Below are 21,248 nucleotides of genomic sequence, written 5' to 3'. Positions count from 1 at the left end.
CTCTACTGTACTCAGCGTCGGACGGTGGACCAGAATTTCCTTACAGTTGTCTGGAATTCGTTTTCCATGGCCTCACCAAAGTCCTCCCATGCCCGAGTGTTTGCTTTTTGCAGACGATGAGGCACGGACGGCTTCATCAGGCCGTGATCTCCAACACTCACTGGAGCAATTCGCTGCCAGATGAAAATCAGCACCTCCAAATCTGAGGCCATCGTCCTCCATCAGAAATAGGTGGAATCATAGGTTGGGTTTCCATCCACCCATTTTTATTCAAATTTTCAAGAAACGCGAAAATAAAACTGAATGGAAACGTTGAAAATTCGAAAAAGGGCTCAAAATCCCCCAAAAGGTTTATACGCTTAGATTGGATTTTGAAGCATATCGAAAAAAGGAAAATGCGATTTTTGGTAATGGAAACAGGTTTTGCAAATAACCGCTGACAAGACCGGATGTCAGACGATAAAGTAAGTTATGTTTGAGGGACGATGAAACGGAAATCTTTTTGAAATTAATTAAAGAAGCGAATATTAATGCTATTTTAGATGCAAAAAAGCAAAGAAACGATCAAGAATTACAAAAGAAAACTCATACGACGTCATCACACGGTGCAGTCGCTTCCTGGTCTTCTTTTTATCTTTTAAATTACTGGTGAATCACATCTCTGTGGTGTATAGCGCCACCTACAGCGGCGGTGTCCCCCTCTCAATATTCGCAAAAGAAGTTACATGCCCATTTTGAAAATTTTCAGTGAATTTGCTTAAAAAAATCAAAACAATTGGATGGAAACCTGACTATAGACTGTAAATTGTATTTAGTATTTGTCTTTGATGTTTACAGTAGTTTAAGATTCTAAATCTTCCTTGACGTTACCATAAACGTAGATCCGGTTCATTTAAGACCATCGAATTGTCCAGGTCATGTTTGTAAATGAGAAGTAGCTCCCATACATTGTAACTGGTTAAATAAAAACAACAAAAAACAATTATTTTTTTAATTTAGGTTAGATTTTTTTGTGTGAACAAAAACATTCATTGATGTTCACCAAATAGATTGTAGGAGGAGTGACGCTTCACTTAAAACACAACACGACTTGAGTAATGCGACGACTCATGGAAGATCACGCCGCTCAGCTAGCCTTTTAGCTACGACTGACGCCATTTTGTTTTAAAGCAGCGGAATGTTTATTTGGAGTAGCCGCTATTAGCGGTGTTTATCCGAGAGCCCCCCCCCCATCCCTTCTCCTCTTCCCCAGAGTTAAAACGTTACATGGCTGGTTGAACTCCCTCTTAACATGGGGCTTAAGTTGCAGCGGAAACATTTGCGTAACAAACATTTGCGTAACAAGCTCCACGAGAGCGAACACCAACTGGAGCTCTCTGGACGCCGTTGTTTATCTTAGCAGAGGGAAGTGAAAGCAGTCAATGACAAACATTTGCACATTTGAGTAACGGACGGCTCGCAGCTGAAGTCTGGAGAGGGTGGAAAAAAGGTGATCTCAAAAGTTAAAAAATAATACGATTAAATGAAACTCGTTGGATGGGTTTTAAGCATCTTGTAGACTATAATTCATATATAGCAATAGACTTTGTGATTATAATTAGTCGAATGTTAAAGACTGTCAATTGTCATTAAGGTTTACAAAATGTTTGTTATTTTTGTTGAAAACTGTCAGTTTGCGAAAATGCGTACAACAATAGGTTTGTCATCTCTAAATGTTCTTTATAGACAAACACGCATGGGTGCTGAAGACACTAGATTGTCTTTGATGTTTACAAAAACACTAGTTAAGTTTGGGAGCTATGGCGATCATCTTGTCTAGTTTTTATTTTTATTTTTTTACTTGTTCATTGTAGACAAAAAGATGGGACTCAAATTTTATGACATGACTCGAATGAATTTGCATTTGATGAGGTTCATTGATTGTCTGGATCTTACAAAAACACATAAGTTAGCTTTGGTGAAGCCTCTAAATGTTGTTTTATGATGGTGATTAAAAAAAAAAAAAAAGTATTTGTTTACAAAAATAACTGTCTTCATTGTGAGCAACGAGCAAAGCAACAAATTGTTGCTGAAACTCCTGAGTGACGTCCACTGATGGACGGCCGTAAAGTGAGTGTAAACAAACGCGTGGCGGCCATTAATGAGCGGCTTAAAATTCTTTGGGGATTTGACCCGACGGTGCCGTGTCAAGTGGTCCCACCTCTTGAGCAAACACAAGATGGCCGCCCCTCAGCGTGACACAAAGCAGAGCGCCTCGACTCGACGCCGCCACCCTCGTAAATTCTCTCGTCCGGCATCATTTTATGATCGGCTACGAGTCGGCTAATGAGTGTCAGCTACGAGTGTGTCGGGAAAGGAAACACGGCCTTTGCGGTGGGCCTGCTTAATGTAGCTTAGCTCTTTGATGATCTACGTCAGGAAGTGTCAGCTAAACCTGATTCTCCATAATGATCCACAGGAATTTTTAATATTCACATTGTATTTTTTGTTTTTGATGTTTACAAATACACTTCCATGAGCTTTGATTTGTAAGAACAAAAAAGGTTGAAGTTAGGTTCTTTGAAGACATTATTATTAACATAGCGTTAATCATTATTAGCAGTTGTCTGTGATGATTACATAATACACACGTCGTGATTCTTGAAGACAAAATTGTCTTTGATGTCGACAAAAACACGCATGTTGGGTTTATTGGAAACTATCTCAGATTTTTACAACATGCATTAGGTTCATCGAGATGAGTGGTCGGGTCGCGGTCCGGACTGACGACTATCATCTTTGATGTTTATGAAAACAGGTATTAGGTTCACTGAACACGCTATTGTTTGAAGGCTAATAGGATTTAAGGCTAAATGGTCATTGATGTTTACATAACGCACTGGTGTTCGGCTCATTTAAAACCCCTCACGTCTTTGAAAAAGAACATTTTCATCTGTGCAGTAAAAAGCAGCACTTTTCTGCACTATTGCGGAGCACTCGGGCATGACGTGCCAGGCAGGAGGCCTGCAGTGGGGGCCTCTCTCGCACGGAACGCCGCCAAGGCAAATATTGTCGCCTTTACACGGCTAAGGGGGGGGGGGGGGGACCCAGCCGGCCGGGCAAGGACGTCTACTCTGCTGGTTGTTTATTGGCATTGTCTTGATACCTCTATATTGGAAAAGTAGCATTAAAAACGGAGATGTGAGTGAGCCAGTAAGAGGATAGCGTCTTTATGTGAAGCCTGGTGTCCAAACACAATTAGCTCAGCCAAGCACCAAGCGAAGAAAGCATTATGCAACTATTACTCATAAACTGCTAGCAAGAACTAGCCTGACAAGTAGCACTTTAATTCTGGTAAAAATAAAATAAAAAAATATAAAATCATCAAAGACCGGAAGTAATTTTTGGGGGGTTCCAATCAATTAGCGCCAACATTTTACGAACACGAAATACAATTTAATTCAAACCACATCATATATGAACATGCAAATATTTTCAAACATCAATGTTAGAATCTTCAACAATCTTACGTCAAACTTTTTGTAAACATCAAAGACTATTTGGTCTTCTTGAATGACTCAAATTTATCTTTTTTTAACCACTGATGATTGATGAACGAAACAAGCATTCTTGTAAACGTAATTTGATAAATGTAAAATTGAAGGCCTTTTGTTTTTTAAGTAAACATCAAAGTTTATTTTGGGTCTTCGACAAAACAAATAAACACAATTTAAATGAATGAATTTTGTCCTGTGTGGTCTAGCAAAATAAAAGACAAGCATAGTCGCTCGCTGATGCTAAACTAACGACAAAACCTGATATAGCTTTTTGTAACGACTAGCATAAAGCATATCTCTCTATCTCGCTCTCTCTTTTTTTTTCTTATCAAACACAATTCTGCTTCTTTAAGCATACATGATTTTGAAAGCGTAAACAGCTTTTTATCTTGTCCTTCCTGGTCTATCAGCATTCGGATGGGGCGAGCAACGCACAGAGATAAACGTCGGTCGGGATTTCCATGCCGCGAAGGGCTGCCGCCGTTCTGCTATCAGCGAGCCCAGATGCCGTCTGGAGCTAACGCTGCTGATAAATTTGATGGAAGCAGGACAGATGAGAGGTGGGAAGCGCTCAGGGCTTTATCTGGAACGGCAGGTGGCTTGTGGGAGGGAAATTGGCAGCTTTTCGGTGTCAGAAGTGGGGAAATATCAAAGGCGAGGACAGAGCTGCGGTCCAAATATTCGCGCAAATGTCCAAGATTGCACCAAAGTGCAGGACTTCCTGTTTGAGGATTCCTGACAGGATGTGTTTGGAGCAACGCGTAAACACCACATGAGAGCATCTACAGATGCACTTTTTTTTTAAGTATATTTTTGGCTTTTTAGTCTTTAATTGACAGGACAGCTGCTGTTGACACAGAAAATACAAATAGATTTGTGTGGTCTTATATAGCCTTTTAGTGAACAAACATGATGTAAATGGCTAGATATGGTCTGTATTCCTGGAACTAGCCTGTTTGGGGTAAAATATGAGTCTTTTCAATCTCATTATGACATTTTATGTGGTCAAATAAATATTTTTTTGTGAGCAAATTGTGTTATAATGGCAAACGATGGCCTTTTGTGAAAGAAAGACAAAATATACAAATCAATTCACAGAACACTATACCACCACATGCTATTTTTCATATTATTGGCAATAATCTTGTAAAACTAAATGTGTTTTTTTGTGGTCAAGTGTGTTTTTAGTCCAGAAACTACACTAATAGAGCAGAAATCAAACTTTGTTATAACAGAATTTGATCATTTCTAATGCACAATATAGTAAAGTCTTTGTTGACCAGTGTTTTTTTTTTTGGTCTTCCATTATGGCCTTTTGTGACCATAGCCTTGTGACCAAATGTCGTTTCCCCAAACGGCCGGTCCATTTTTGGACTGGTCGCACTCAACCACCCAGATGTCGGGATAAATATTTTCCCGGGCGCAATTTTGTTCCCAATCCATCCCCGATGGCAATATTGCCCATGTATATCAAACGAGTCATTTTGTTCTTAAATCCAGTAAGCCTAAATATATGTTTTTGTGGTCTAAAGAGTTTTTGTGTGATATACAGAGTGCACACATGATTTGGTTTTGAAGGACTAGATAAATAGGTGACACATTGTTGCGGTGGCAAACACAGGCGTGCGCGATTCCAGCCTTATCACAGCTCATTGGAAGTAGATCACTTTGAAAACTCTACTTCAAACATAACCTGTAAAGCCAATGTCCTTTTGTTCTCAAACACAATGCAAACAATGACAGAGGCTAACGTAGCAAAGAGAGGCTAACACATGGCAGATTGAAACGCAGCTAAGCAAGGCTAGCATAAGGTTAATTCTCTTCACCGTGTTTTCACCCATTTTAGCCTCATGTAAGCCTCTTTTAGCAGTGTTACAATGTGCGACCAGTGCAAGGTCAACGGCGCAGCTACCTTCGGGACAGAGCAAAAAAGTTGGGATAATAGTGAGTGCATGGACTTAAAATGAGGTGAAATTTATTTTTAAACATGCCGGGTTTTTAATCTTCAAAATCTGGTCACCCTAACTACAATCTATGTTTCAATCTTTTGACTATGCTTAACCACGTTAGCAGCTCTTTGCTATGTTTTAACCTAAATTAGCCTATTTGAGCTATGGTTTTAGCCAATGTTAGACTGCCTCAGCTGGACTTTAGCACGTTAGCCTCTCTTAGGTGTGTTTAAACCATTCTAGCCCCAAGTTAGCCTCTTAGCTGTGTTAACCCAGGTCAGCTTCTCTTAGCTATGTTTTAGCCTACCTATGTTAGCCTCTCTTCGCTATGTTTAACCCATATTTGGCATCTTTCACCTTAGCTTCTATTAGCTGTGTTTGAGCCTGGTGTCACTCTAGCATGGCCTGTGCTTGAGTTTCGCAGAGTCATGGCGGCTGAGCAAGTTGAAACCTATGAAGGAAACCATTTGGGGTGAAAACATTGACATCCAATCTGCCACCTGAGCCGCTGTGGACAACATATGGAGTGCATTCTTGGGAATCCTCTTTGTTTTATCACCGCACGCACACGCGCACTGGAGTGTATTATTCCACCTGAGTAAATAGTGCACAGCACCGCTCTCTCTTAAATACACTCGCTCATCTCACTAAAAACACACACACCTCTCTCTCAAAACACACACTCGACGCGCGCCCGCACACACCTGCTACTGACGTTGTCAGGTGAATGGCGGTGCACTTGTGCTGAAATACCAAAGATTTGAGCTAATGGTTTAGCTTTCAGATTCCCGGCGCGTTTGCTCATCACCGTCATGAACGCTAACATGTGGTCGTGAGGCAGATGGTTTCGCTCCGCTGATAAATAAGACATTCCTCCATTTAGTTTTTTTTTTTTTTTTTTTTGGGGCAGTCGTCTACTATGTACATGGGTGCTTAATTACACTACGTGTTCAAACTGTTTGCCTTTGGAACCAATCATTTGCCATGAAAAAAATACAGGAATAATCTGTTAATCGGTGTCATTTAAGAGGTCAAAATGATATGCACGTCCAGGAAGGAGTGCAAAGCAGAACATCAGGAAGAGAGCTCATCGAGGAACGCCAAGTGGCGTGTCGGGCAGGGCAAAGTGGCCCTCGTCGAGGATCGTAAAGAGGCACCAAAGCATATAAAAGCACCTTTAATGACATATGCTAATCCGTAGCATATTGAAAGTGAGTGTAAATGAAAGGAAGGCTAAAGATAACAAGAGGCTAAACGATGATGGATTGCACCAACAGAGGATTTAAGACTACATCTGCAAGCGACCTTTATGCGTCCGGGGAAAACGTTCCGCCAAAAATACGTCGCAGGCAAGCCTCCATTTTCCCTTCAGTTCCCGAGGACACCTGAACTTGCGGGCCAGATGCACATCAAGAACATTGAAATCTCTCAAGGTGGAAACACACAATCCACAATCACGGAACACTTTTTTTCACCCCTGTGGGACATCATGGAAATGGAAATAATTCAATCCACGGTCAAACTATGGCCACATGCATTCACTGTACGGGACAGGCACGGAGTTCACTCACATTTCAGCATTTATGTTATATTCATGTATTGAATAGTTTTTGAAAGCTTTTTGCCCTGAAAACTGTGACTTTACTATCCTTTTTTTCCTAATAATAAATATTTCTATCTTGTAACGTTCTAACTATTTTCTCTGGTGACTACTTTGAAATTATTAAATTTTCTTGAAAAAATCTTGTAATTGTGCGACTTATTCTCTAGAGATATGACTACTTTATTCTTCCAACGTTGTTTACAACTAATGCTCGAAACATTTGAATTAAATCTAGAATAAAATAAAAAAAAACTCACAAAATTATAAATTTGGTATATTTTTAATATTTGTACTTTCCCCCTCAAAATAATACTTAAAAATTAAGCAAATAATTCGATTAAAATATTAAAGAATTAATATGAAAAATTATTCTAGAAAGGATAAAAAAAAGAAAACTAAAATTGTAAACAAAAGAAACCAGAAATTACAATTATTACATCACATTGAAAAGATAATTGAAAAAAAGAAATTCATATAAAAAAGAAAGCTAAACCATGAAAAAAAGTTATGATAAATTTAAAAATATTTATATATAAAACAAAAAGAAAACAAATGAAAAGTCAATAAAAACTGAAAAAGACAATGATTATTATTTGTTAAATTTTAAAGTAAAAAAAAAAAACTCATGAAAATAGAAGAAAATAATACAAAACAAAAAAAAAACTAAGTAGGAAAAAGAAAACAACAGAAAATGAAATGAAAACAACAGAAGATGATTTTAAAATGTGTTTTTGTTGTTGAGCGGACACGATGCATCCCGCTGCATTTCTGCCCCCCCCCACTCTCCTCTCTAGGGTGACTTCTTAAAGCCATTCGAGTCAAGGTCACATGATAGCTCAGCACCTTCTCGCCTTTGAAATCAAACTTGCCCATTGTTGATTTTTTTTACTGCCCGTGGCCGCCACAAAGGACACACACACACACACACGCACGCACGCACACACACACACACACACACAGGCAGGGGCGTGTAATGCAATAGCTCTGGGAATTCCTCTTTAATTTCAATGCTACACTTGATCTGCGGGCCGCATGAGCGAGCAGCTTATTATCTATAGTGACAGGAGCTTATCAATACACGACTGGCCACCGGGCGCACAGCCTCCCCCAAAGACAAACACTTCCTTTATGTGCCGCGTCCCCTCAGGGCACGGGACGCGCTGTGCAGGCATGGCCGACAAATTCCTCGACGGGAGACCAAAAATCACTGCATTGGCCCGAGCAGAACACGATTGCGGACCAGGCTAAAATACATTTTAACTGTAGAGAAATTGGCACCAACCAGGATTTTTGGAAAATTCTGTCCCTGATGCCAGATAGCAACATGAAATTTGGTGGGCATGTCTATCATGAGTACACCCACCAAAAAAGTCTCAAAGAGCTGCGACTGAACAGGCAGTGTGACGTTTTGTTTAATGCAGCCATTTTAGGCTCATTTGATGACCATAAAATTTGGTATGCGCAAATAAACGTACAATAAAGTCTTCCACAAAACTCAGAGAAAGTCTTCCGTTTTAGGTTAGTGACAGCTTTTCCAGGGGTCCTTCTAAGATGAACATGTCCAAGAGAGATTTTGAAAATTCAGCCCTGGAAGCCAGTTTCACCAGCATAATGAAATTTGGTGCACATGTCTATTATGACTAGAACAACCCCCGCCCCAAAAAAAAGGTCTCAAAGACATATGACTTATGACACATGAAGTCTGCCATTTTGGATTGCAGCAGCCATTTTAGGCTCATTTTGGCAGTTTTCAGAAGTCATTCAATGACAACCTCCAGCAGAGATTCTTAAAAAATGTTTCACACAGCACCATGAAATTTGTTGCTCATGTGTATCATGAGTAGACCTTTAATAAAGTCTCAACAAGTTATGCCCAGGGAAGCCTTCAATTTTGGGTTAGAAAGCAGCTTTTCCAGGGGTCCTTCTAAGACGAACATCTACAAGAGAGATTTTGAAATAGTGTTACTTGACTTGAGGAAATTTGATAAAAATGTCGATCAGGAATAGACCCAGAAAAAAAAAGTCTCAAAAAGCCCTGCCCCGACAACTGTGACAAAACACAAGAAGTCTGCCATTTTCTTTTTAAATTGCCATTCTCAATGTTTGGGCCTCTTTCGGGGCCCTTTGAAGACGAACTCTTCTATGTGAGTTTTTAAAAATCCATTTAGAGTAGTAGAGCCGCACACACAAAAAAAAAATAAAATAAAATGTCTCAAGGAGCCTTGCCCCAAAATAATTTTGGTTTGAGGCTGAGCTGCTGTTCAGGTGTTTTTCAAAGAAATGGGTTTCTGAAAATCCCGTTTGACTTAGCAACATGAAGTTTGGTGCGCATGTCTATCATGAGTAGACCCACAAAAAAATTCAATGAAAGAAGCCATGCTGGGAGAGATAGAAAGGCAGCCATTTAAGGCTCAATTTACATGTGTTGACCACACTTTACTAAGGCTATTCAGTGAAGTCGAACCAGCTTTCAATGTGTCGCTCTGTGCTGCTGGGCGAGCACACCTTCAGTTTCACACGTGCACCCCCGACAACAATGAACTGCCCCCTCGGGCGCCCTGTGCAGGTGCAACCTGAATTGATTTTGAGAAAAGTAGCGGGGGGGACTTCTTTTTTTAAAGTAACTTGTCAACTTGCGCAAATAAAACCGATGCTACACAGGTGCATCTTTTGTTTGTGTGAGACTTTCGCAAGTGAGTCAAAAATAGTGGCGGCCGAAGAACATTGATTATGATACAGTATGTACATTAGATATCATATTATTACATATGATGCATATACATACATTAGTGCCCACAGACCAGAATTATGTGCTAGATATCAAAAACCCTGGATTAGAAATGATCAAAGAATCTTAAATGCATACATTAGTGATCATTCACCATTAGATTTGATGTCGATTTGTACATCAGAGATTATAGCCCATTAATATGAAGTAGATGTTTGCATGAATCTTTTACCAGGAATGAGGAGGAGGGTGCGGGGGCTGCACTGAGGCGACAGGTGAACTAACAGGTGTAATTTCAAGCCATCTTGTTGAAAGGCAGCGGCACAAAAGCGTGACGAATGACACGCAGCGGCACAATAGAAATGTCCTCAGCTGCGAGGAAAGACAATCATTGTGCTTCAAAGTCCTTCTTTGTGGACACTCAAATGGAGGCTTCATCTCACTCTGTCACTCCCGTGAGTGACGGATGGAATGGACACTCGACACGCTCGCCGCTTGGAATTTACGGAGGTGAAGATGGGGAATTTGAAAATCAGAGAAAATTGTTGGAGAGAAAAAAGAAAATGATTACTTAGATTATTAAAAACGAAAATAAAAGCAAATCTATAAACGACCTCTTTTACATCGACGGGTTTACACTGGGAACATCTAAACAATGGTGGGAAGGTGGGGAAGGGTGTGTGGGGGGGGGGGGCGTATTCAGTTCACCTCTTTTGTGCACTTCAAGTGAGCTCATCATTGCAATTTCCACAGGGGCAAATGAACACGTGAAATATCACAGACACCTTGCAAAATGAGAAGGGATACGACGACTTCACACACGAATCCACACACAAACTAACTCAAACTAAACTAAATCTAGGCATTAAAAAACAACCTAAAACTAACAGAACCAAGCTGAAAACTAATTAAAACTAACTAAATTTAAATAACAAAACACAAAGCAAAAATAAAAACTAACTAAAATGAAAATTCCCAAACTACAAGAACCTTGGTGGTAACCACCACTTTATAGAATAGAAATAGGGAAAGTTACTCAAAATAATTAACAAAGTCAAATAATAAAACATAGTTAAAGAGAATAAAATTCACACTGCAGAATAGAAGTTAAAAAAAATGTATCCAAATAAACTCTCACTTGTCAGTTAACGGCTACGCTTGACTTGCGTCAGGAAATCTCCCGCCACCCGGGAATGTTTCCGGAATGTGCGGCGCGTACCAATAAGTGGCAGGCCACCTCTAATGTCCCGTGGCTCGTCCTTGTCCCAACAGCAGCTTTTCAATGTTATTACTGGCCGCCTCAAAATATGCGCCGCCCCCGCCTCTCGCGCCCGACATTCCGCCTGGACCATTTCCTCCAGTTGGACGCGTCCCGGACATCCCGAGCGGCGCACCAGAAGCGGCACGCCACAAGTGTTTCCTTTAACGGGACGGGAAGTTTGCGACCGCGAGGTGACTCCACCTCCCTGCTACCAACGCGCTCCAATGCTAAGCTTGCATAGTTAGCACTGAGGCTACGTCGGCCTTGGAACCGCGCTTGAGCCTAGCACATACGCGGGGCTAGCATGCCTGTAGAATTCAAATCAAGATGATGACAGCAAATAATCTTCACTTTCGGCACACGCTTATTCACTTATTTTCTTTTTAGGGATGTTTGATATCACTTTTTTTAAGACCGAAATTTTACTCACCAATACCGACACCAGGTGCCGATACCATTAGTACTTTTGATACATAAAATTTCCACACAAAAAAAACAGACAGATTTTTTTAAAGCCCTATATATCCCAATTATAGCAAAGTTCCTTAAAATTGCTTGACAGTAGAAATTATATTCTTTGCTCATAAAAGTAATTTTGAATAGAGCACACAATTAAAATTATTTTTAAAAAAAAATAGATAAATAAAATGAAACATAACATCCCAATCAAAATATGTGGTTGTACAACTTTCTTTTAAAGAATACAGTAGGGCTGCAACTATAGAGTATTTTAGTATTTGAATACTCGACAAAAAATTATAAGGGGATTTCACATTCAATATTAAAGATTTCATATTCAGCAAAAACCACACTGAGCTTGAAATACTTCCCGTTTTCACTTTTCTACTTTTGAAATATGCACCATCTAGTGGCCAACAGTGAAATTATACCCAAAATAAAATAATAGTGAGAAGAAAACAATCTTTTTAGCAACCCCACACGCCCAACTCCCCAAAAACAATCTGAAAAACGAAAATGGTGACATACAGTTGAATGCTATATCTCAAAAATGAAATGCTACATAGTTTAAATAATCAAAATTTTAACAACAACAAAATATCTAAGAATACTAATATAAATGCACTCACTGTCATTTTCCCAGTACGGTTGGCTTCCTCACGCTCGGCTAGCGCTCCGAGAAATTTGTCCTGGATGTCACATCCCGAGCTTGCGAGCGTCCTGGAAGGAGTTAGCATGTTAGCACTTGATCAATTCTCACATGATAGTAAAGATAGTAAGCAGCTGAATGCTCGCCCTCCTCACAATTATGGTGACACAGCATGTGGTTCGTCGTCGCTCACGGTAAATATTACAACTGTGACTGCATGTTTTTAGCATACGTGTGACAGCTGCTGTCCTACACCTGCTTATTCAACTTGTCATTCTTGTATTGGAAAGAAGTTCAACAATTAATACATTAAATGTTAAAAAAAACATTTTCAAAATGATGGCTCATGAATCAATTTTCCCTTCCAAGTCTTGTCTAAAACAATACCTATATGCTGCATTTTATGAACCATAATAGATAACAGACATGCAAATTGAAATACCCACATTTGCATTAAACTTTAGCACATTAAATCAATGCATTCGGAGTTATAAATAAATTTAAAAAAAAAATTGGGGTGGGCATGTTGAATTTTGGGGCAGCTATCTTGGAATTTTGCATGGCCAATAAAGCTTCAAAAGGAACAGATTATTTGTCCATGTGTGTTGCAAGTCTCAGGCTGGTTAAAAAAGTAGAAAGAAAGAAAGAAAAAGTGCAGGAATAGCTTAAAGTTGCAGGCTGCATGCGTACGCCATTTTGTTGTGGGTCACATGGGGGCTGGTGGGGGTGCGTCGGGTAGTGCTCCAGCGGCCCCAAAGTAAACACAGGTGTTGAGGAGGCATTGGGTGCGGGGGAGGGGGGGGGTGGTTACACACACACACACACACACATAAAGTCACGGCCAGTGAATGCCACTGGAGCAAAACCGCCTTTGTCTTTTTTCTTTTAAAGCCAAGCTCATTTAGGCCCGTTTTGTTGTTATTAGCATTATTAGCAGCTAACGACTTGCTAATTAGCTTGCGCCGCCATGCCGTTAAAGCAGATGGCCCGTGAAATTATTACGAGAGGGGTGGAAAAGTGAAGTGAAGTCAACTGAAGTCGACGCCATCTGCTAGTCTTCACAAGTGTGCAGGTGCCGTTCAGCTTGAGGTGGCAATAGTGACAGTTTTCCAAGAATTATTCAAGAAGAAGAGAAATCCTGTTCCCTTGTCTGTGAACTACCGAAATTTTGTTTCAAACTCTAATTTGAAATCCTAATCCTTACGTTGGGTTCAAAACCTTCCTTGAAATCCTAAACATTCTAAACCTTAAAGCTGGCTTGAAACCCTAACACTGCATTTTTTTTCTAGCACTGACATTAAACAACTGTGCTCATCGGACTGAAAGTGAAAACCTTCCCAAAGTTTCTTCAATCTTTCCTTTTGAGTTGATGATTTGACTTTTGAAGAAACAAATCTGATTTGGAGCAGATATGCGGCGGCCATTTTGTCCCCACAATCAGTAGAAAACAAAAAAGGTAAATATTAATCAACCCACAAAGCCAGTCAATCACAGCAACATCCAATCCAATCCAACCAACAATTTAACCAGACAAAACCAACCAAATGGCCAAACAATCGTCCAATCAACACCATCTGATCCAACAAAACCATCCAAAAAAACAAAAACAAAAAAACAATCAAAATATCGAACGAACCAAACAAATCAGTCAGAACTTCCAACCAACCAACCAAAACAACATCCAACCAACCATCAACGAAACCAAGCAATTGGCTAAACTATACACCAAAACAAACCTCCCAAGCCAACCAACCAATGAAAAGTTTTCTTACCCTAACGTAGAACAATTGCCTTTAAAATAAATTTGTTAAACCTTATTAAGTAAACATTTCTTGAAATTTTCCATTTACTTTAATTTCACTGACGTTTTGTCTTTTCAAGATCTTTGAAGAACCAAACAGGATTTACGGTGTACGGTAAAACTGAAAAAAACCCAAAATGCCACTAGATTTGAAAGATTTCAAGTCAGGATTTGAAGTGTAACCCTGACAAAGTGACGCGGCCCCACGTAAAAGTGGAGGCTGCCTCACAGATGTTATCTTTGCGGTTTTGCTCCTCGTCGGCTCGTTATCTGGCGAAACACATGATTTCATTTAGAGCCTGATTAAAAAAAAAACGGTCTTTTATTGGCGGTCACCCCCCACCCCTTGCCCCAAAAGGCCAACACTTGAAAACCAATAAAACAACAAGGTGGCAATAATTACGCACGACGTCAATCCGTCATACGCCATCAGCAGCACTTGAAAGACAAAACGCAGAAGAGGCCGCTGACGCTCGTCCATTATAAAGATGTGGAAACCGCTTCCTGCCCTTCATCCAGACCGCTGAGGCCGGCGCGGGCTTGCGGGGGCGCGCGGGGTGCGGGGCTTTGGATTCTGCTGATTTAGGAGGCAGGAGGATTTGAGAGCCATAAAAATAATCCCTGCTAAATCACTACAGAAAAAGAGGGGGAGAAGAAATGGAGACGGACAAGTGGAAATATGACAAAGGACCTTGAAGAAACACAGATGGAACAATCTTGCCGACCATTCAACATGTTATTGTCAATCATGAGGAATCTGCTGCGGGAGCTTCTTGACAGACCTGCCGGAGATTGTAAGTGGAACATCTCAAATTGAACCCCATCGAGAGTATTCTGGGTCACAGTTTGGATTTTGTGTCAATGACATAACGATTACGACTTCCAACGAAACGTGAACTGATTTCACCACTGCCTGTTTTACTGCCACTTCTCCTCTCTCCTCCCCCTCCTCCTCCTCTCTAGGTGGGCTCGGGTGGCTATGATCAAAGTGAGGCTGTTAAGGATTCCGCATCGAAAGACTGACACAAGATTTAAGTAGGATTGCTTCCCCAGAGGAGGAGGGTCAGCCGAGAAGTCCAATCTCGGATTGAGGAGGAGCAGTGTGGTTTTCGTCCCGGCCGTGGAACAGTTCTACACCCTCAGGAGGGTCCTCGAGGGTGCATGGGAGTTCGCCCAACCAGTCTACATTAGTTTTGTGGATTTGGAGAAGGCGTTTGACCTTGTCCCTCGGGGAGTCCTGTGGGGGGTGCTTCGGGGGTACGGGATACCGAGCCCCCACCGATACAGGCTGTTCGGTCCCTGTACGACCGGTGTCAGAGTTTCGTCCGCATTGCCGGCAGTAAGTCAGATTCGTTCCCAGTGAGGGCTGAACTCCGCCAAGGCTGCCCTTTGTCACCGATTCTGTTAATAGCTTTTACGGACAGAATTTATAGGTGTCGTCGAGGCGTTGAGGGGGTCCGGTTTGGTGACCTCAACATTGTATCTCTGCTTTTTGCAGATGATGTGGTGCTGATGGCTTCTTCAAGCCGTGATCTCCAACTCTCACTGGAGCGGTTCGCAGCCGAGTGTGAAGCGGTTGGGATGAGGATCAGCACCTAGAAATCCGAGACTATGGTCCTCAATCGGAACAGGATGGCGTGCTCTCTCCGGGTCTGGGATGAATTCCTGCCCCAAGTGGAGGAATTCCAGTATCTTGGGGTCTTGTTCATGAGTGAGGGCAGGAGGGAGCGGGAGATCGACAGGCGGATTTGGTGCAGCGTTACTCGGATGGCCTGGGAATGCCTTGGGATCCCATCGGAGGAGCTGGTTGAAGTGGCTGGGGACAGGGAAGTCTGGGCTTCCCTCCTAAAGCTGCTGCCTCCGCGACCTGACCCCGGATAAGTGGTAGTAAATAGATGGATGGATGGATGCTTCCCCAAAGGCACTGCTGTGGCGGAAAGCTGAACTGATTACACCAGTGCCTGTTTTATCGCCGCTTCTCCCCTTCCTTCCCCTCGCCTGTTTTAATAACATTGTAGAGCACCATAACATGCAATCAATGTTGCCCATTCTGCCTCAATTTCAGCCTGGTCTTCCAACTAACCCAAGAGTAACCAAAATAAAATAAAAAATGTAAAACAAAAACAAAAAACGAGTGCATCAAAAATGCTCAAATGAAACAAACACCACAATCCAATCCAACCAACCATCCTACTCGAGGCAAACTAACCCTGGCTAGAAACCAACATTTGAAAACCTACAGGAGGCTCAAATCCCTAATTTGAAAACTTTAACCCTTGTTTGAAACCCTAAAACGGGCTGGAAACCCAACAAGTGACTTGCCCAAAGAGGCGATTATCCGATTATCCTGTGGCAGCCTGCTGGACTCAATTTCCATGACACAGCAAAAAACTGCTGGGGAAGAAACGCGAAACGTCAGTCACGCTAGGTGGTCTCCAGGTTGAACGTGCCTGGATAAAAGTCAGCGGTATTTATTTAATTCCAGCTCCATTTCGGGCTCCCATCCCGAGTCGAAACAGTGGATTCCCGTCGCAGCCCTCCTTCCTTCTTTTTTTTTTGCTAACCAAATAAGCACACAACGACGACTAAGCATCCCATTCATTCCCTGCTATTGAATTTCACTGCACTGGAAGCTTCTTTGTTTTGTCTCTTTTTTTCCTTCTTCTTCCTCCTTTCTTTAGCGCGCTAGCAAAAAAAAACAAAAAAACACACGTCGTCCTTGAGAGGAGAGAAGAGGCGAGCCGGGCCAACGGCGGGGCAACGTCTCCACTCCCCCGCGTATTTTATTACCACAGGTGCAGGGGTAAAAAAAAAAAAGAGGGAGGGAGGAGGGGGCGCGCACGCATTGATCAGATGCACGCTACGGGCCGACTTAATTGAAAACAGCTCTATTTATACACCTGCAGGCACTAAAGGTCTCCGGGAGAGCACGATGGATGGAAAGCAAAGGGAGCAGAAGGAGGAGGGGTAGGAAAAAAACTGTGACAGAATGGTGAGAAAAGACACCAGGCTGGAAGGTGAAAGACGTTCCCCGAACAGCAGGGCGGAGGAGGGCGAGGAGGAGGGGGGGGGTGCTTGTTGGGCTTTGGTGTTTGCAGGTGCAAAACGCTTTACAACAACAACGTGGACGCGCAGATCCATCAGGAAAAAGTTGTCTTTGTGTTAGAGTGCTTAGTGATCCACTTGGCAGGTGCTACGACGGAGCTTTGCTGCGAGGACAATGAAAAAACAGCACTTCTTCCACAATAGGAATACTGTACGGCGAACCCACGCGGTATCGCTGGTGCGGCCGCTTCGGAGCCGTCAGTGCCTGCATACCACTGTGAGAAAGGCGGAAGTGTGAGATGGGGAACGAAAGGGAGAAGTGTAAAAGAAAAAAAGAAAAGAAAATCCTGACTTGACAGCCAGCATGTGGACTGGGCGCGCTGGTTTGGCTCCTTTAGAGCGCCTCGTTGTCTTTAAGTTGATGAATTTTCACAGTGCAAACAGGCAGAAGACAGATGTTGGACAAAGTAGCATCCATTTTTTTCTTAAAAGGTATTTATTGATAGGTGAGCGAGATGTGGTTTCAGTGCATTCAGAGAAAAAAAAAATTAAAGCTTCATTTTACACGCTTGATGATTTCATCAACCATTCAAATTTAGCAGACAACCCTCATCTCTGTGATGTGTCAAATTTACACGATTAGGTGGCTTTTTGAGACTGAGTAAAATTCAGATAACTGATTAATTAAAAATATAGAATGATTAAAATAAAAAAATGTTGGTCCCTTCCAACTTGTATAATAAATATATAAATTACAGGTAGCAGATCTGACAATACTTTGTATATGTTCAACTTTAAACCAGAAACAAATATCTTTTTTTTTTTTAAGTCATTCCTTGTCTTATGTTGCAATGTGTTAAAAGAGCTAATATCGACAGATTAAATTATCCATCTGATTGTTTGGTCCGGCCCTTCAAGACATTTTTATTTTCACTTTACAAGCAATCGTTGTTAATGGATATATTTACAGTTTACAGTAGACTTACGTGTTGAATTCCTTCTGTTAAGTTCGTAACTCGATCTACTCGTATACATCGACCAGCATGTGACAGTTTTGTCTAAAGCAGTTTCTCAAACTTTTTACACAAAGTCCCACCTAGAATAATACTTTGCTCTTCAAGTACCAGCATCATGACCAGCCTTAAAATAAGATGAGCTGGAAAAAAAAAAAAAAGATGATAGGCCCAAGTGTTTTGTTCCAACAGTAAAAGCCCGAATGTGATATGTAACAACGTAAACAGAAAAACTAGAAAATACCCACCATAAGAACTCGCAGTGACAAGTACGCACTTGACTTGGTCCTGTGGTTCTGGCGAGAGAGCGCCACAGCACGGAAACGGCGATTTGCGGCGCCTCCTGTTTAACCAAACAAGCGCTAAAGGCTAATTGATGGTTAAGGTGCAGCTGTAAACCATCGCGCTGATTAAAGAAGCAATAAATTGACTTCCTGTGACGAGTGCGAGCATCTGGAGCTTCATCAGCCTGATTACAGTCGCGGACCAGACACAATGCATCGTGGGAGATGTTAGCTTCTACTCGCACGAATGCCGGCAACTGCTGGCGTGATAAGACCCTAATGTGGACTCGGCATGACTGCAATTTGTGTACATTCGATTGCCATGTTTGATGAGGAATACTGAGTGGAGACTATGTTAGCTTCTCGTGCTAGCTGAAGCTAGGAAAGATGACAAAATGGAAATTAGATCAATTAACCAACTAACCTGAAGAGCCAACTAACTAACTAGTGTACTTACAATCTGAAAACAAAACCACATCGCAAAAGTTGAATTAGAATAATTCTGCTGACTACCAACTAGCTGCGTCTCATTTAGCAAAAAGCTGTAGTCTTTGAACAAATATGTTAATGTATCTTATTGAAACAAAAAACAAGTTAATTATTCAGTTGGTTTACAACTGAATAACTAACCGAAAGATCACCGTGTGAAAAAAAACACTTTTGTTTGTACACTAACTAACTAACTAATGAACTAACAGAACAGAACCATGCGAAAATCTGTAGTGTTTTGACACTTATGCAAAAACTAATTAAATCAACCAACCGGTAAGCCAACTTACTGACTCAACAACTGACTATCTACTGTACCAACCTACCGACATTCTTAACTGACTAATTCACTAATTAACAGACTGATTGACTGTCTGTGAATTAAAACGTTAATAGTAAAAATCTGACTTCACAAAAAGTTGTCTTTGGATCATTTTGATAATAATCTAACTAACTAACTAACTGACTGAACGAACATGAGAACCATGAACCATGTCTCACCTTGTGAAAATCTGTGGTCTTTTGACACTTATGCAAACTAATTCAACAATTCTTACCGATTCAACAACTGACTATCTACTGTACCTTCCTAACTGACACTTAAACAGTCAATCAGTCAGTTGGTTAGTTTGCATATCTGTGAATTCAAAACCGAATAATAAAAATATGACTTTACAAAAAGTTGTCTTTGGCTCGTATTGATAACTAACTAACTAACTAACACTAAGAGACCCAGACTATGTAATAGTTCGTGCATACAAAGGGCCCACAGTCCAAGAGTGTTTTGGGATATTTTGCATTAATGTCAAAATCACTTTGTACGTTTCATGTCGTGCGACTGGATTTGGACGTGAAAACGGTTGCGGAAACTGATACCCGGCAGCTTCCTGCATCCGCCGCCACACACGCACACAGCCGCATAAAGCCTTCAGAGCGTGAAAGCGCTTCCAGATATGTCGAGGGCGGTTTTCCGGGCGCAAGTCACAAGGCGTGCGACGCCTGATGAGAGAGCAAAACTCACGTAGGCTGGTTCCGGTGGCAGTGGGTCGCCGTTGCCGCCGCTGCTTTCTGCTGCTCAAATTCCTGCCGACTCAGCACTGTGCCCTTGTGTCCGTGCTCCACCAGCTTGCGAGCTGACTCCTTGTTCTGGAAGAGCACAACATTGTCCATTTGGGTCTGCAGTTACCAAAACATTATTCTTATTATTTTTAAAATGACTCCACTGAAGCTTAAATCAAAACGTTCACTGATGAACGAGATTGAGGTTTTATTTGGTTGTTGTGGGTTACAAGCGACACTTGGGACAATAGCGCCGGTCGAAGACTTGTCTTGTAATTCCTTTTTGTTCCACAAGAGGTGACAGAGAGTCACAGCATCCTTATCAAATCAAACGGTATTTGTATAGCACTTTTCATACAAATCTAACTAGCTAACTAATCAAATGCAAACTAAACATCTCATCTCACAAATTGATCTATTATTGAATAATTCTGCTAGTTAGTTATCTACTTACTACAGCGTAAGTAAGTAGATAACTAACTAGCTAACTTTGTCCAGGCATTTCTCACGTGTTCTTTGGTGGATTGCACTTTGTAAACCACAGACTGAGTTCCAACAGATGAGTATCGCCACATCGGAGTTTAATTATCGGAAAACATTTGCTCATTTTCAATGTATTTTCCAGAAGTGCTGAACACTGAGCATGACAATTTTTCCTTTTCAGACTGCAAGCACAAATAGCCTTATTTTTCTTAAAAACTGCCCAAAATGGAGCACTTTGTTCGCCATTGGTTGATTTTTCTAGTTGCTAAAGCATCATTGTTTGCAAGTACATTCGAACGTAATTAAATATTTTCGAACGTACTTTCAAATATGTTAATACATACTTGCGGGTACGTTCAAACGTACATGAAGGCTAAATGGTACAAACACAGCATAGTTTCCTATAATGCCAGAGTATTATTTGTGCATGCGCGAGTGGAAAAAACACATGCTTTTTTGGGAATTTTCCCCACATGATTCAGATATGTTTGAAAATGAAGTAAAAACATTGTCTATTCGTAATTTCTATGATTTATTATGTCTGCAGTGGATGATTTAGGTACAGCATTTCCCCCCATAATGCAATAGGGAAAATATGCTGTTTGTAGCCTGTAGCCTACAAGTACGTTCAAACGTACTCGCCAGCCAAAAAATGTTTACTGAACATTGGCAGTTCCATGCTTCTGTAAGTTTGCAAACTACTTTTAAATGTATGTTCTTTGGTCGATTGCTCGAGTTGCTAAATCTTTTTTGAAAAAATATTTTGCCATTTTTGGCTCAATTCATATATGTGCTAAACACACTTTGAGTTTTGCTTAAAAAAAAAAAATGTTAGTTTGTTTTTTTCATAATCCACGCTCAAATAGCGCTATTTTTCGCACAAACTGTA

The 21,248-nt window shown here is 41.1% G+C and overlaps 1 protein-coding gene across 3 annotated transcripts in view; it reads right to left on the bottom strand.

Annotated features, from left to right (window-relative positions):
* cfap299 (cilia and flagella associated protein 299) overlaps positions 1–21,248 on the bottom strand; it is a 44,003-nt gene that overhangs the window by 21,447 nt on the left and 1,308 nt on the right. For all 3 annotated transcript variants that reach the window (XM_077560413.1, XM_077560412.1, XM_077560414.1), the window contains exons 2-3: positions 19,839–19,963; positions 12,166–12,256 (exon numbers count right to left, since the gene is read on the bottom strand). In XM_077560413.1, coding sequence (XP_077416539.1) covers positions 12,166–12,256; positions 19,839–19,963 — 216 coding nt within the window. The remainder of the gene's footprint in view (positions 1–12,165; positions 12,257–19,838; positions 19,964–21,248) is intronic.

Source organism: Vanacampus margaritifer, chromosome 3 (genome assembly GCF_051991255.1).
Source record: "Vanacampus margaritifer isolate UIUO_Vmar chromosome 3, RoL_Vmar_1.0, whole genome shotgun sequence".
Lineage (NCBI taxonomy): Eukaryota > Metazoa > Chordata > Actinopteri > Syngnathiformes > Syngnathidae > Vanacampus > Vanacampus margaritifer.
This window is presented reverse-complemented; position numbering and strand designations above follow the sequence as displayed.